We start from the raw sequence: 15,045 nt of genomic DNA, 5'->3' as shown, positions 1-15,045 counted from the left end.
CTTGAAATGACATGGAATTCTTTTGATCTCTCAAAAAAAAAAAAAAAAAAAACCCACACTTTGCAAAACATTACAGCGATAATGTGTTCATTATGGAAAACATTTAAAAGATAAGCAAACGGAGAAGAAAGACCCAGTAATACCAAAGATAACCATGACTGCCGCTGTGATGTGTATTCTGGGACGCCTCCCCCTCCCCCCAGAACAAGCGCATGTACACGCAGGGTCATCCTGCACCCTGGCTAATAACCTTTTTTGCGTTTAAAAACTGGAAAACATCTTTCTGACTTTTTTTTTTTTTTTTTTTTTTTTACTGTTGCTGATTTACAGCTTCCTGGGAACATAATTTTATTCATGATTGTTATCAAAGTAACATACTTATTTTTTTTAATGTTTTTATTTATTTCTGAGACAGAGAGAGACAGAGCGTGAGCGGGGGAGGGGCAGAGAGAGAGGGAGACACAGGATCCGAAGCAGGATCCAGGCTCCGAGCGGTCAGCACAGAGCCCGACGTGGGGCTCGAACCCACAGACCGTGACATCATGACCTGAGCTGAAGTCGGACGCTTCACCGACTGAGCCACCCAGACACCCCAGTGACATACTTATTAAAATGTTGTCTGTGGGCTGACAATGTCTGCAGACGAACTTAGAGGTGACCCCCCAAGTTCCTGCTTCCTAGGCGTGGTTGCCAGCCGGGCACTCCAACCCCACACCGTTTCCCTCTCTTGCTGACCCGGGAATGCAAGGCAGAGTGCAGGGCTGTCCCCCACCCGTGCCTCGCCAAAGGGGGGCTCTGGCTTCTGCCTGTCTCCTCAGTCCCCGGCCCTCAGGAACCCCCCTGCCCCCTCCCGCCGACAGCCCCCACTCCTGTTGCCGCCTGTCCTCAAGCAGGCACCCCCAGCAGACCCCGAGTTCGGGTCTCCAGCGAGGGAGATCACCAGCGGGTGTTTGGGGCTCTCCTGACCACGACCCAGGAGAGAAATGTTCCGGGGATGGGGGTGGGGCTTCTGGACAAGTTTCCCACGGGTTAAAAAAGGAACGTAATACAAAACCTTCCCCTTCCCTGCTCCGAACGCCGCGATGGATGATTCATTACGTAGGCATATGGTCGATTAAATCATTGGCTGTTGGAGATTGAGCTCTGTCTCCAGCCCCCGCCCTCCCCAGAGGTCCGGGTGGGGTTGAAGGTTCGACCCCAAGGGTCACCTCACCAGCATACGCTCTCGTCCCTATCTCTCAGAATATCACAAGGGTTTCAGAAGCTCTGTGGCAGGAAGGGAAGGCAAAGACCAAATACGTGTCTTGTTGCTGTCACACGCGGTGTTCACAGTGGCTAGGGTCTAACTCCTTCCGGGTAAGCACTCTTTGTCTCGTCTCCACCGCGTTCAGCAGGGCTGAACTTGCATCTGGCGTCCTGACCTTGGGAGGCCACAGCGTCAGAGCACAGGTCCTGAGACGGCAGTAGCAGCGGGCCAGACTCGGGCCACTGGGGCCGCTGGGGCCAGGAAGACATCCGTCCCCCCGTGGGGCCGTGGGGCCCTGGGTCCCCGGCCTCGAGAAGGTACAGACCACCGAACTGCCAGCCATTTCTGCCCTGATATCTGGTCTCAGAGAAGTTCTGGCTGCTTCTGTAGAGGGAGGCAGGAATTATTACAGCTCTCTGTTTGGGTATTAATAATCTTCCCAAATGAATTACCTTTAGGCTACTGTCCCATGCTGAGAACAGCCATCTGCTATGGTGGCTTTTAGCTTTTTGGACATGACCCACTTTTTGCATTTCAGCTCAATACACGGTGTCATGAGATAACAGTTTCCTTTGCCATAAGATGCACTCTGATATTTTATGTATATTTTTACATGCTGGTTTCACCCCACTACACCTATTTGTGACAGACTACAGTCCGAAAAATATGGAGGGACTGAATTTCCCCTCTGCTTCCTAGCTGGCCTATTACAAAGGCCACACCTCTCACCTTGTTAGCAAACAGGGCCCCCATACAGTTGTACAGGTTGTGCACTGCACAACTTCAAAATGCCGCAGGAACCTGGTGCTATACAGTATGTAACAGCATGGGGTAGCTCTATCGATAGCAAATGATGTGGCTCTGTCTAAACGGACTTATCAGCAATTAAATTAAATTAATCCCGATTTGCCAAAACAGTGAGTCACTAAAGCTTTCTGAGCCTCGTCTTCTGTATTTTTTTTTTTAAGTTTTAATGTTTATTTATTTTTGAGAAAGAGAGAGAGACAGAGCATGAGCAGGGGGAGGGGCAGAGAGAGAGGGAGACACAGAATCTGAAGCAGCTCCAGGCTCTGAGCTGTCAGCACAGAGCCCGACGCGGGGCTCGAACCCACGAACCGTGAGATCGTGACCGGAGCCCAAGTCGGATAAGCCCTCACCCCCCGCTCCCAGACTCTGGGTCCCCATCACGAGAGCACAAGTTCATTCACGGCCCCTTCCTGGAGGCCCGCTGTCGCGCTTTTCAGGAGAGGATGAACACTTGGTTACGAAGCGATCGTAGAACAGCCACCTCCGGACGGTGTTGTGCTGTCCGCTCACCGTGGGTCACTACGACCGTCACAAAACCACGAGGTGACCTAGAGGCTGACGTGCACGGACACGGCTTTGTCACAAGCCAGGGGAAGTATCAGGCGGCGACGGTCCCCTCGAGTGCAGCCAGCAGGAGGCTCCCTCGGCGGTCACCGGCCGGGGCCCTGGGGCCCCCAGAGCGTGCCTCCCACAGCCCCCCCTCCCGCTCCGCTGCAGAGACGTGGCCGGCGACAGGAAGACAAGCACGTCCGGCTCATTAGACAGCCGAGGCAAAACGCCGCTGTGCGCGAACCAAACTTGTCCGTTCAGGAAAAGGAGAAAGGAGACTGTTTCCAACAAAGCCACCAAATCTCTGGGGTTGGTCCGGCACCGGGACTCACTCATCTGTTTTTGAGAGTATTTTTTTAAGCTTATTTATTCTTTTGAGAGAAAGAGTGAGCGAAAAGGGGGCAGAGGGAGAGGGAGACCCAGAACCCGAAGCAGGTTCCAGGCTCCGAGCTGTCGGTACAGAGCCCGACGCGGGGCTTGAACCCACAGACCGCGAGATCGTGACCTGAGCCGAAGTCGGACGCTCGACCGACTGAGCCGCCCAGGCGCCCCCGCTGCACCGTCTGCTTTTATAGGCCGTCCCTAAAATCGGTAACACTGGAGGCCTCCGAGCGACCTCGAGGATGATGTCATCAAAGCCCAGGAGACTTACGTCTTCGAACCCCAGCCCCACTTGTCAATCTCTGGTAGCCCGCTCAGCCCAGCAGGCTCGGGTCGGGTCGGGGGCCCACCGAGTCCGGGCGGCAAGTGTTGGGAGGCCTGGCCGGTCACAACTCCGACAAATGGGGGCCTCTGCCCACCCGTGCTGGGGTGGGGAGCCGTTGGCGGCTCTCGTGTCCCTCCAGGACCCCCCACTCGTCCACGCTCACATCTGTGAGCAGGACGCAGAGGAGGCGCTCTCAGAAACCCTTCATGTCCCCGGAGGGGGCCTTTCAGCCCCCCCGGGTGGTCGGGTTTTCATCCGGGAGGCTCCCGAGGCAGGGGAGGGGAGGGGGCAGAGCTGTGGAAGGAGGGCCGGCCGATAAGCTGTGCTCTCCGGGAGTAGCTGCGGCCTGATTCCGCGGGGGACCTTCGCGCTGAGCATACTTCACAAGTACTCTGAAGGTACCAAGGAGTACTTAAAACCCGGTTCCGGGGGCTGCCCCCCGGGAGTCGATTCCTTTCTTGCTCAGCTGGAAACAACTGCCGGGCAGAGAGCAGGTCTCACTGGAAGTCGGCTGGAGCCCCGGGGAAACGGGGGTGTCTCACCGGGTACGGCCCCCCCTCCAGTACCCTAACCCTGCCCCCAACCCCACCTGAGTCCCGCCCAGTCCTCCGAGGGACAGCTCTCCCAGCGTCCCCACCGCCCGGCATCTTGCCGGTGGCCACATGGGCGGTCGCATCTGGGAGCCGGTGGTGTTAGCCAGCCGGTGACCCCGGGGGTCGGCAGCCCCTTTTGCTGCTGTGCGCACGGAGTCGGGGGACGAAAGACTGAAACCAGGACTCAAAGCAAAGCCAGGTCAGAGCCGGAGAGGGCCAGGGAGATGGCGTGGCCACCAGACGAGGTGGGGCCGGCGGGCGGAGGGGGGGGCCGGCGGGCAGGTGGGGGCAGGGGCCATCTGCAGCCCTGCACAGGGCAGCTTTCTCCCCGGCCGTCCTGTGGGGGCAGAACGTGCACCAGGAACCCCCTCGGGTCTTCTCACCAAGTGAGAACTGGTCCCGAGCAGGCCCTCCCGTCCACGCCACCCTCCCCACGCCCGCCCCGCTGCGGGCCCCGATTCACAGTGAGGAGCCCTGCGTCTCTCAACCACACTGTGCAAGGCCACCTCGGGTCGCTTCACCCCGTCCCCTTCCGAACATGGGCTCTCTCGGGGAGCGCCCCCACCCTCCCTCTGAGGACGGGGAGGCTTTCCAAGGACCTTGGGGTGTCGGCTCCCTCAGCTCGCAGATTCGTGTTTCCTTTTATCCTCGGAGAAACGGAATGCAAAGGGGGAAGAAAAAGCAGAAAGACGCAGGAAGGTGAGTGGTCTCGTCCCTCGGGCCAGCCGCGTCCCTGAGACCCAGGAAAGGCCCCGGGCGTCTGAGGCCTCGCCCCGCCAGGGCGGCTGGTCCAAACCTCCTCCTTCAGCGTCCTGCCAGGCACTGCTTTTGTTCTTTGCCCAACGCCAAGCTGAGCCCCCACATCCTGCAGGCTCGCGGCAGAAGGGCAGAGAAATGCCTCTGGATCCACACCAGGCAAGAGCCGCCTGGCCCCCCGTCCAAGACGGGCATTGGAAGGGCCTGACTTCCTGCCGTGATGCCCCCCTGCATTTCCAGTGTGGCGAGCAGCCGGCCGGCCCAAGAAAACAGCGCCACGGGGTTTTGGATCACCGCAGGGGAGAGTTTTCGCAGGCCCCGGTAGCTTCCTGGGGAAGGTGGCAGGGCTCCCGAAACGATGAGGGCTTTGGGGTTATTCTGCTGCGAGCTGGCCAGAGGTGGGAAAACCGACCCGCACCCCAGAGCTGAAAACCACACGGTTCCAAAACGCAGGGGCTTTAAAGAGCAGCCTTCTGGCCACCCCACAGACCGGCCCACATGCCCGCGGGGGAGCCCTGCTCCAGCCTGAGACCCAGGGCTCACCCGCTGCTCGTAGCCGGGACTCTGAGGTTATGGATGCGCAGGACGATGGCTTTCAAATCGCTCTGCGGACCGACGGTTTGTGGCAAACGTCGAAAAAGTTATTTCAAGTCGACGGACTCAAAGTGGGATGTCCTGTGGCAAGAGGAGGAGGGGAGAGGAGGCCCATTTTCTCCAGGTAAACGCGGGCCCCTGTCCAGAGGGCCCAGGGCCTCTAAGCCAGGCCTGGGTGAGAGCCAGGAGGCGGGAGGGCCCGCGGGTGCCCCGGCGAGCCCCCGTGCGGCCCTCCATCCACCACGGGACCCCAGGCTCTGCGCGCCTGCCTCATTCCCTCCTTCCGCGACCCTCTGGTGTCTCCTGTAACCTTTGGCCTGTTACCCTGTGAGAGAGAGGTCTTCCTTCGTCCTGGGCAGGCGCCCGACAGGTAACCCGCATTGTAACCTTGTATGATACTAGCACCCGGTTATTTTTGACCGTGTTGGTCCGTGCCCGGCCCTGCCTGGCTGTGGGACCCCGCTCCAGCTGGTGCCAGGGGCCCAGGGCCGCTCCTCTACAGGCTGCCGTGACCGCGTGGGGCCGGGGGAACCTGGGGATATGCGGCGACCACCGCCGGCAAAGGAGCCGCACGGATGTGCCCGTGATGCGGGTAAGCACGGTCCTTCCGGTGGCATGACGCGAACAGCGAGACCTCAGGGCCCGTCCCTGTCTGCGGCCTCAAGATGCGGCGCACCGGAGCCGCCCGCTCCCTTCGCCAGCAGGCACGCGGGCTCCTGACGGAGGTGAACATCACGCTTCGGCCCCCGTAAAGGCTGTCGTGTTCACACAGCGCAGCCCCCCGTGAAGTCCTCGGCTGGACCCGGCCCCGCCCTCCTCCCTCTTTGATGGGCACAAAACCCCAGAAAGAGGTGGAAACAGCAAACAGCCCACCTCGATGATTTGTTCTAAGACAGAGTGCAGTGCACTGGCCAAGCGGCGAGAAGCCCCAAAGCGGCCTCCCCTCAGCTCTGAGCGACTTAGGCCACGTCAGGGAACAGCTTCACTTGTGTCTCGCTTAGGATGACATCACTGTCGGCTGGCGTGCTGGGAACGTTAGGACCTCGGTGCCGGGCGGGGTAGGAGACAGGAGCCCGGCTCCCGGCAGCCCCACCCACCCATCACACCCGCGGGTTCGGGGCCGGCCTCTCTCTAGAGGGTCTCTGTGGGGGAACAGCATCCTGTCCCCTCACACAAGAGCCCCCGTCTGTCCTGGAGACGGGTCTCGCATTCCCCCCCGGTAGAAACCTGTAGGTCTCGGGGTGGGGGGGGGTGGGGTCTGGGGGAGGGTGCTCCCGTTAGGGGGGCTCGAGGCAGCCCCCCCACCCCCAGCCGCTCTGGGCCCCCTGCTGGCCTCGCCCAAGAACCACGGAAACGCTATTTTTATCCTGATGAACAATAGTGCCGAAATGTCTTCCGACTTGGCAAGACACAAAATTTAGGTGCTGGGAGAGAGACTTCAATTTCAAGCTTAAAGATTACTTTGGATCCCCCAGGACTCAGAAGCAATTTAGAGCTGATACCCTGAACAAGAGGAAGGTTACAAGATTAAGACCAACTGCTGTTTGGATAAATGGTTGGTAATTGCCCATATCCGCAATTATACACTGGCACATAATTTCTTTTCCGCTACCTTTCTCCTCTCCTGCGTCCCGTCAGGATTTATTCGGAAGGAGCCCACCTTGGTCGTCTTCTGCCGAGCCTTGGTGACGTCATACTCCACCTCGTCCATCAGGGCCCTGCATGCTAGACAAGACACGAAGCGTCTGTTATCTCCGGAAGGCGCAGACTAAGGCCGCCCGGAGCCGGTCGCTAGCTCGACCCTCAGCCAGGGCGTCCCCGTCAACAGGGAAGGACTCTCGTCCCCCGACTTTCCATCCACAAGCACAGGTGTGCAGCTTTTCAAAGACAGGTTTGAACCGTCTGAGACTGAGACCGAATGCAGAACCAACTGAGACTGATTTTCTTTGTATGGCCCTTTGTACTCTGTGGTTTTTAAAACCATGTATGTTTTACGTATTCATTTAAAATATGCATGTTTGGGGGCGCCTGGGTGGCTCAGTCGGTTAAGCATCTGGCTTCAGTTCAGGTCATAATCTCGCAGTTCATGGGTTGGAGCCCTGCATCGGGCTCTGTGCTGATGGCTCGGAGCCTGGAGCCCGCTTCGGATTCTGTGTCCCCCTCCCTCTCTGCCCCTCCCCCACTTGTGTGTGCGCGTGTGCACTCTCTCTCTCTCTCTCTCTCTCAAGAATATATAAACATAAAAAATTTTAATGAAAAAATAAGAAAGCATATTTAAAAATGTTGAATGTTTGTTATTCTTGAGAGAGAGAGAGAGGGAGCAGGGGAGGGGCAGAGAGAGAGAGACAGAATCCGAAGCAGCTCCAGGCTCTGAGCCATCAGCACAGAGCCCGATGCGGGGCTCAATCCCACAAACTGCAAGATCTCGACCTGAGTCGAAGTCGGACGCTCAACTGATCGAGCCTCTCAGGCGCCCCTAAAATATGCTTTTTTAAGGAATAAAGACACAGTTGCTCCGGGGCACCTGAGTGGCTCAGTCGGTTGAGCGTCCGACTTCAGCTCAGGTCACGATCTCGCGGTCCGTGAGTTCGAGCCCCGCGTCGGGCTCTGGGCTGACAGCTCAGAGCCTGGAGCCTGCTTCCGCTTCTGTGTCTCCCTCTCTCTCTGCCCCCGCCCCGTTCATGCTCTGTCTCTCTCTGTCTCAAAAATAAATAAAACATTTAAAAAAAAAATGTTTAAAAAAAAAAAAAAAAGACACAGTTGCTCCTAGTCTGTCAGGGATTCCCCAAGCCTCCCTGGGTCGCATTCATTACACTCAGGGAGCCTCCGCCTTACGGGAAAGGTTGGCCCCAAACTGGGCCCTGCTCCCAAATGACACACTTTTGCTGGATTTGAAATCGCAGGGAGCCTCTGACCCGTACCTCTTAACGGGCTATATGGCGGGTTCGGTCCCTTCTTTCCAGGCACTGCCTCAGCAGCTGAGAATTCTCACCAGTAACAAGTAAATGAAGCGATGCCTCCAACACCAGCCTCATTTGCTCAGCAGAAAGCAATTTTGGACGTGCCGTCTCCGCCCAGCCGTGGCCGAGGGATGTGGAGGCGTGATGGAGACAAAGCTCCCCCATTCGGACGAGGCATAAGCAGCCTCTGTCTGACTCAAGTATTTCCGAGTCTCCCCGTGGGAACAGCACTGCCTTTACCTGCCCACGAGGTGAATTCTGGCACCGTAGACCCGACCCGGTTCCAGCACCGCGTCCTGATTGCACACGGGACCGGGATGGCCCAGGGCCCAGGCGGCCCGATGACGACGACAAAGGCCAAACCGTCCCGATGGTGACCCACACCAACGCTGCGGGGGCTCGCCGCCCTCCTGGTGCGGACCGAGCTGTGTTCCCACGGGCACAGCCCGTGACCGCAACAGTCCTCCTGGGTCCCTGGGACCACACGCGTCTCATGGCGGGGATTTCAAAGTGTTTTGCCAGCTCGTTTGAGGGGGCAAACTGTTGGTGGCTTGAACCCGTTTTGCATAACTTGTTTTGATGGCTGTTTTGATCTAAGAAAGGAGTTGCGGACACTGGGGAGGCTGTCAGGGGGACGTCCTCAAAACCGAGGGGCTGAGGAGGGCTTGTCAACATGAGCACAGGGAGGGGCCGTCATCACGCGGTCTCTGGAAACTTCAAAGAATCTGAGAGGACTCGGGAAGCGTGTCCGGCCTGGCGAGTCTGCTGCTGGCCGATCTGAACAGCTCTCCGGAGGTCCTGGACACCTGTGCCCACGTGGCCAGGCCGCTCTTGGTCGGCGGTGGGGTCAAACCGTGCAGCGGGCTCGGGGGGAGGGAGGCCCGGCCCGGCCGTGGAGGGGCTCCTGCTCGTGGGTACTGGTGCACGGTGTGCTGTGGCCCCTGGAGAAACGCCCTCCGGAACAGCCCGGCCTGCCCGCCCCCCCCCCAGCTACACGCCCCGGCAGCGAGGGACCTACGCGGGCGGCTGGCACCCCGCTTTGGCCGCAAGGACTCACACTCCCCAGAAACAACCGGCAGCAAAGTGCACCTCGGCTGAACCTGGACTTGACGGCCTTCCTCCCGCTTTCCCCGGAACGATCGTGGAATTCATCTATCGTTGGTTCGGAGTGCGTTATTTCGTCATTGGCTTATTAGGAGACATTATCTGCTTTGCTACTGGCTTGTGAAAGAGTATTATTATAAATTACAATGCCCGCCATGAACCTGTGTTAAATAGATGACCAGCAAAGAGCGTCTCAGTCTCCGGGCATAATTTTCCCCCAACAAAACAGCCCCAAGGCCGTCACCAGCGGGGCATGGAAGGTGTGTGGGTCCCTGCCTAGGCCGTCCGCTCAGCGCTTTCTGCCTCCCCCGGCGGGTCTCCCCCCACCCGGAGAAAGAACGCGGAGCCTCAGACAACACGCGCGTCCTTTCCGGCACCTGTACGGCCCCGGGCGGCTCTAGAAGTCGTGTTCCATGACCTTCCTTCCTGGAGAGAGAGCTGGCGCTTGCCCTTGGCCCTGGGGTCGTCCCCTCCCTTTCCCACCACGGGGGCCCCGATGAGCTGGGCCAGGCAGCCCACAGATACTGCAGGTGAGCGGCCACAGGGGCTGGTCCCCCGCCAACCCGGACAGCGACTCCCCATCCCCTGGGAGAGTGCTCACTCACTAGTTTGAGTTTGCCAAATCCCAGGTGAACGTAAGCCTGTGCCTCCTGGGCAGGAATTGGGGAAGGTGGTCACACGCCAGCCCGATGTATGCTTATTCCCTCAACCTGGGATAAGGCGTCAGGCACCTGCAAGGCCCCTTCGCCCACCCTCTGGAAGAGTCCCGATTCCCAGAATCCCACCCTGACCTGGTGACCCACCTGGGATCCTTGAGGTCTCTCTGCTCTGTGTCACAGGCCCAGGTTTCAGAGTCCAGCCTGATCAAAGGTGGCCTTGGCTCTCGAGAGCCCACAAGGCTGGACGTGGCAGGTACGGAGTATGCCTGGCCCCCCCCCCCCCGGGGCCATCGGTCATATTTTAACACCTGTTCCCGTCCACTCAGTCCCCAAGATTCGGGGCCACCGAGACAGCCATGTAAAGGATGTCTCCTGAGGACCGGCCCCTGGAGGGGCTGAGCTGATGGCCGGGCCCCTGGTGTCAGGGAGGCCCGTGTCTCCTGCATCTCTGCCCCCTTGACCCCGGGGTGGGGGGTGCAGTGGGAGGGGCCACACCCACTGGTCGAGCAGAGCATCTCAGGGTCAGAGGTGACCCCACCCCCCCCCCCCCCGACACAGAAGGTTCTAAGCTTCTAGGACAGGCTGGGAGGGAGGGGGGGCCTCCCCATGGAGGGGCGGCTCAATGAGAAAAGATCATTTTAGATTTCTGCCCCAGGTCACAGAACAAGTTAACAGAGTCACATCAGCGACCTGGGCCTCCAGATTTCCAGTCCGGTGTTAATTTAAATGTTAATCTGAAATCTTCACTTAAGTCACTGGAGTTTTGGGTTTATTAGAGCAGGCGGCAGGAGTGAGCCTCATGGGGGGGTTGGCGGGTCACGTTGCCTGCCAGAGGGCGAGCCCTCCTCCCCGCTGGGCCCGCCAGCCTCTTCCGTCTGTCTGCCTCCTCCCTTCTCCTGTCCTTCCTCTCTCTCTCTCTCTCTCTCTCTGTCGGAGTGAGATTTGGCAATGGCAAGGAGGTGGCGGTGGATGTCACGGCAGATTCAGCCTATCCCGGAGGAGCTCAGGTGCCGGAGCCTTCTGGAATCGCCTGGAATCCCAGCCCTGCAGTTAGTGAGCCACGTGGCACCGGTAGCCGGAGAGCCGCCTGGATGCGGGCGTTTACGCAGGGGACCAGGCAAGGGCCGCGAATCAGGAATCGCGGCCGCTCTCCGCCCGGCCCTGCTCTGCACGTGCCCTGGAGACTCGTGGATCAACCGGTGTTCGGGCACCTGCTGTCTTCAAGGACAAGCGCAAGGTACCAGGAAGGAGCAGAGAGGGAGAGGTCACAGACCAGGCCCGGGAAGGAACCCGCACTTGACTGGGGGTCCGTGAGCAGCACTGATGTGAGAAGGAGCCGGGGACGTGTGGACACGCGTGCAGACGCCTCGAGCAGGCAGGGCGAGTGAGGGAGGCCGGGCCAGGCAGCCCGTCCCTCAGCCGCACGTGCCGGGGAACCCCAGACCCACCTGGGAAGGGGCCGAGCCTCAGGCCCCGGTCACAGGCTCTTGGTCGCTGCTGGGGGTGTGGCCTGCCTCTTTGACAAGCACCTGTGACCACACGACGGCCACTCAAAGACCGCCCGGGGCGCCCGGGTCCGCTTAGTGGAGCCCGACACCTTTAGGGGGAGACGAAGCCCTGCCCGCTGCTCCCCACGGCGGGGAGGACACGTCGGGGAGAAGGGAGCACCACCCCCCACCCCGCCGACGAAGCAACACGCGTTCTCCTACGAGCAGAGTGGCTGATACCTGAGTCTGTCCGCAGCGCTGTGGGCCCAAGACCTCCAGAGGGTGGTGGAGTGTTGGACAGTCCCACTCGGGAGCAGAGGAGACACCAGCCCGGCCAAACCCACGTAGAAACAGCGACCCGGGGCCCGGCCACACGCCTCCTTCCTGGGTCCTCCTCCCCTGCTCCTCACCGTGCGGTGCGATCGTGGCTCCAAGGGGGACGGTCCACAGCCGACACCCGGGATCTGTGAACGTGACGGAACTCGAGATAGGGTCTCTGCGGACGATCACGTCACGGTGGGGCCTTAATCCGGGGCGCCTGCGTGGCTCAGTCAGTTAGGCGTCAGACCTCAGCTCAGGTCATGATCTCCCAGTTCATGAGTTTGAAACCCACATCCGGCTCTGTGCTGACAGCTCGGAGCCTGGAGCCTGCTTCGGATCCTGTGACTCCCTTTCTCTCTGCCCCTCCTCTGCTCATGCTCTGTCTCTCTCTGTCTCTCAAAAATGAATAAACATTAAAAATTTTCTTAATAAGAAAAGATGGGGCTTAACCCAATGTGACTGGTGTCTTTATAAGAGGAGAGACGCAGAGACAGACATGGGGAGGGCACCTGTGAGGACAGACGCAGGGTCTGTGAGCCAACAGTCCCCAGCCACCACCAGAAGCTGGGACGAGGCCTGAACAAACCAGGACGTGCTGAGTTTGGGCCTCAGAGAGACGCCCCGAGGACGCACAGGGACGGGCCAAGCTTGGACCAAGAGGGGCCTGTCCCGAGGTGGCTCAGCGTCCACCTCTAGGAGGAGGGGAGCCGGGGGGGATGTGTTTGGGCGGTGGGGACACATTATCATAAGAAGATGTTCTCTTTTTCTCATTGCTTCTCGTTCAATATTATGTCTTAAACATTATTTCCACTTGCTGCGTTGCGATGACTTTTTAAATGTTTGCTTCGTACCCCATCAAGTAGATGTACCGTGATTTTCTCCGCTCTCCTATCTGTGCACATCAGGTGCTCCAAGTGTCTAAAAGATGCATCACGTGGGCTCAAAAATTATCTTCCTTTGCAACACAGCTGCCTTTTCCAGTTAACCCGGAGCCATCGCTCAACAAAACACTTGTGTCCTGACTCTCTTCCAGGCGCTGGGCCAGGGTGCGGGGGGGGGGGGCGGGGGGAGGAGGGAGGACGGGGGAGGACACAGAAGGGGGAAGAGCCACGTCCCTGCCACGGCCACGGCCAGGGTCCCCACGACGGGGTCCGGGAGACAGGAGCACAGCCGTGCCCCGAGACCGGCGGGGAGGGGGCGGGAGAAGAGGACACGCCCACCACATTCTGCCCCGAGTTGGGGGGACCCGCACAAGGTGGAGCTTCCGTAGAAGTTCCGGGGGCCTCGCAGTTTTCACTTTTGCGGTCTGGGAACAAGGAGAGGCCTCCCGGGAATGGAATCGAAGCACGGGCCCCACCCCAGACGGTGAGGGAGCCATCCTGGCCCCCGGGGGGGAGCCGCCGCGGGAGGGGGACCGCGCGTGAGGCCAGCCGAAGGCAGGGAGCCACTCGTGCCTGTGGGAAGAGTCGGGTCACGTCCAGGCCTCCGGTGTGGGGCGGTGACATGGTGCAGCGGCCCCCGTCGGGGAGGATGGGAGGCGTCCCTGACAGAGGGAGCGGGAAGGCCTGCGGGGTGAGGATACACCTGCCCGGCGAAGAGTGGAGGGAGCTGGTCCTCGGGAGAGGGGGTGTCTACACCACAGCACCGCAGTGGAAGAGCGTAAGGTGAATTTGAAGAACGATCAAAAACGGTGGCCCGAGGCCTGAGTCCGAGTGTTTCAGAGGACGACGGCGCCTGATGAGGCTGCCGGGGTGGGCAGGGACCAGGCAGACCCTTGCGGGCAGAGGTGAGGAAGTATGTCTTTCTCCTCAGCCACGTGGAACCCCTGCGGTATCGTAAGGTGTGGCTTGATGTGATTTGTGTCTTCCGGAAACGATTCAGCCTGTTGTTAGAAGAGGCAGAAGGGACCAGGGTGGGTGCAGGTAAGCCAGCTGATAGGCTACTGCACCAGTCCCAGCAAGGGATGACTGTGGCTGGAATCACAGTAAGCACAGAGGAGATGCTGAGAGGTGGACGACTGCGAGAGGTCTGTAGGAGGTAGCATCGGTGGGATTTCCGTTCTACTTTCTTCTGTGGTGGTGACACAGCATTCCTGTTTGGTTACCGGCAGCCACCTGTGTCAGAAAACTGACTCCCTCCTGAGTCAACTGCAGTAATTCCACGCGTGTTGCCAGTTGCTGGTCTGGGATTGCACACGTGGAGGAGCTCTGGCCGAGACACGGGGAGAAGACTTTCCTCTCTTTCACAAAGCGCAGGCACGTAGGGGCCCCGTCCGTGCCGCTGCACAGGAGGCAGTGTGGGCCGTGCAGCAGGAAGGGGGCCAGCAGGAAGGTGGAGAGCCTGGCTGTCTACCGACGTGTGGAGACCGCCACGAGCCGCTCTACTCCCGGGCTCGCTCAACTTTCTCCTCGTGGGTGAAGCCACTTCGACTTAGGGCGAATGTCGCCGGCTTGCTTCTCACGCCTGTCCTGTCTCCTAGGGTGGCCGTAACGACCACGGACGGGGCTCCCACAGCAGACAGTCCTCTCTCACGGTTCCAGAGGCCACAAGTCCACAAATAGCTACTAGCCGGGCCGGGTATCTCTCCGTGGCCCGTCCGTGGCCCCTCGTGGTCCTTCCTCTGTGCGGGCCCACGTCTGTGTCTAAAGCCCCTCTTCTTACAAGACCAGCCACACTGGACCGTGAGTTACCAATTACAATTCACTGGTCGTTAATCACAAGCCTAACCCTCACTCGGGTTATGGTCCCTAAAGACCTCTTTAAAGACCTTGTCTCCAGGGATTCCTTCCGAGGCACAAGGGGCGTAGGGCCGCAGCCGACGAATTAGGGGGGCGCACAGCTCGGCAATAAGGCGGGAGGTTTGCTACCACGACCAGGACGGCCACGGGGCAGCGGCTTCAGCACCGGTTAGCTCAGCACCTCGAAGGTCATCCGTCTCCGGGTCTGGTTCTTCGCCAGGCTCTGGCTTCCCCTGCGTGGCCGCGAGACGCTGTCCCAGCAAGGACTGAGCCGCTCTGTTGCTGCACAAAATCGGGGTTCTGTTAGCGAGGACATGCCCCGCCCAGAGGCCCCCCCCACCCCCACCCCACTCACCCCTGCCGGAAACGCCCTCCTACTCCAGGCTGGTGTCAGTACCGGGCAGGGATTCAGGGAGGCAGCAGGTGGGGAGGGGTGAGGGGAGAAGGAGGCCCACCAGCTGGCTGGGAGACAAAGCCCAGCCCGGAGGCTCATGCAAATACCGCCGGCCATCAGGCTCCCCTCGC

General features: G+C 59.7%; 1 protein-coding gene across 6 annotated transcripts in view; it reads right to left on the bottom strand.

Moving 5' to 3' along the window:
- Positions 1 to 12,126, bottom strand: part of CNPY1 (canopy FGF signaling regulator 1) — a 45,297-nt gene extending 33,171 nt beyond the window's left edge. For 3 of the 6 annotated variants that reach the window (XM_086685519.1, XM_086685550.1, XM_086685549.1), the window contains exons 1-2: positions 11,702 to 12,126; positions 6,864 to 6,976 (exon numbers count right to left, since the gene is read on the bottom strand). In XM_086685519.1, coding sequence (XP_086541645.1) covers positions 6,864 to 6,962 — 99 coding nt within the window. In that variant the 5' untranslated portion in view covers positions 6,963 to 6,976; positions 11,702 to 12,126. Of the gene's footprint in view, positions 1 to 6,863; positions 6,997 to 11,701 lie in introns of those variants that run through there. The other 3 variants (XM_086685548.1, XM_086685538.1, XM_086685528.1) reach the window with 3 other exon arrangements.
- Between the last annotated feature and the right edge of the window lie 2,919 nt (positions 12,127 to 15,045).

The sequence above is a fragment of the Puma concolor genome, chromosome A2, assembly GCF_028749965.1.
Source record: "Puma concolor isolate L17-30 chromosome A2, mPumCon1.1.hap2, whole genome shotgun sequence".
NCBI classification, from domain to species: domain Eukaryota; kingdom Metazoa; phylum Chordata; class Mammalia; order Carnivora; family Felidae; genus Puma; species Puma concolor.
The sequence above is the reverse complement of the archived record's forward strand: the minus strand, read 5'-3'. Positions and strand labels throughout refer to the sequence as shown.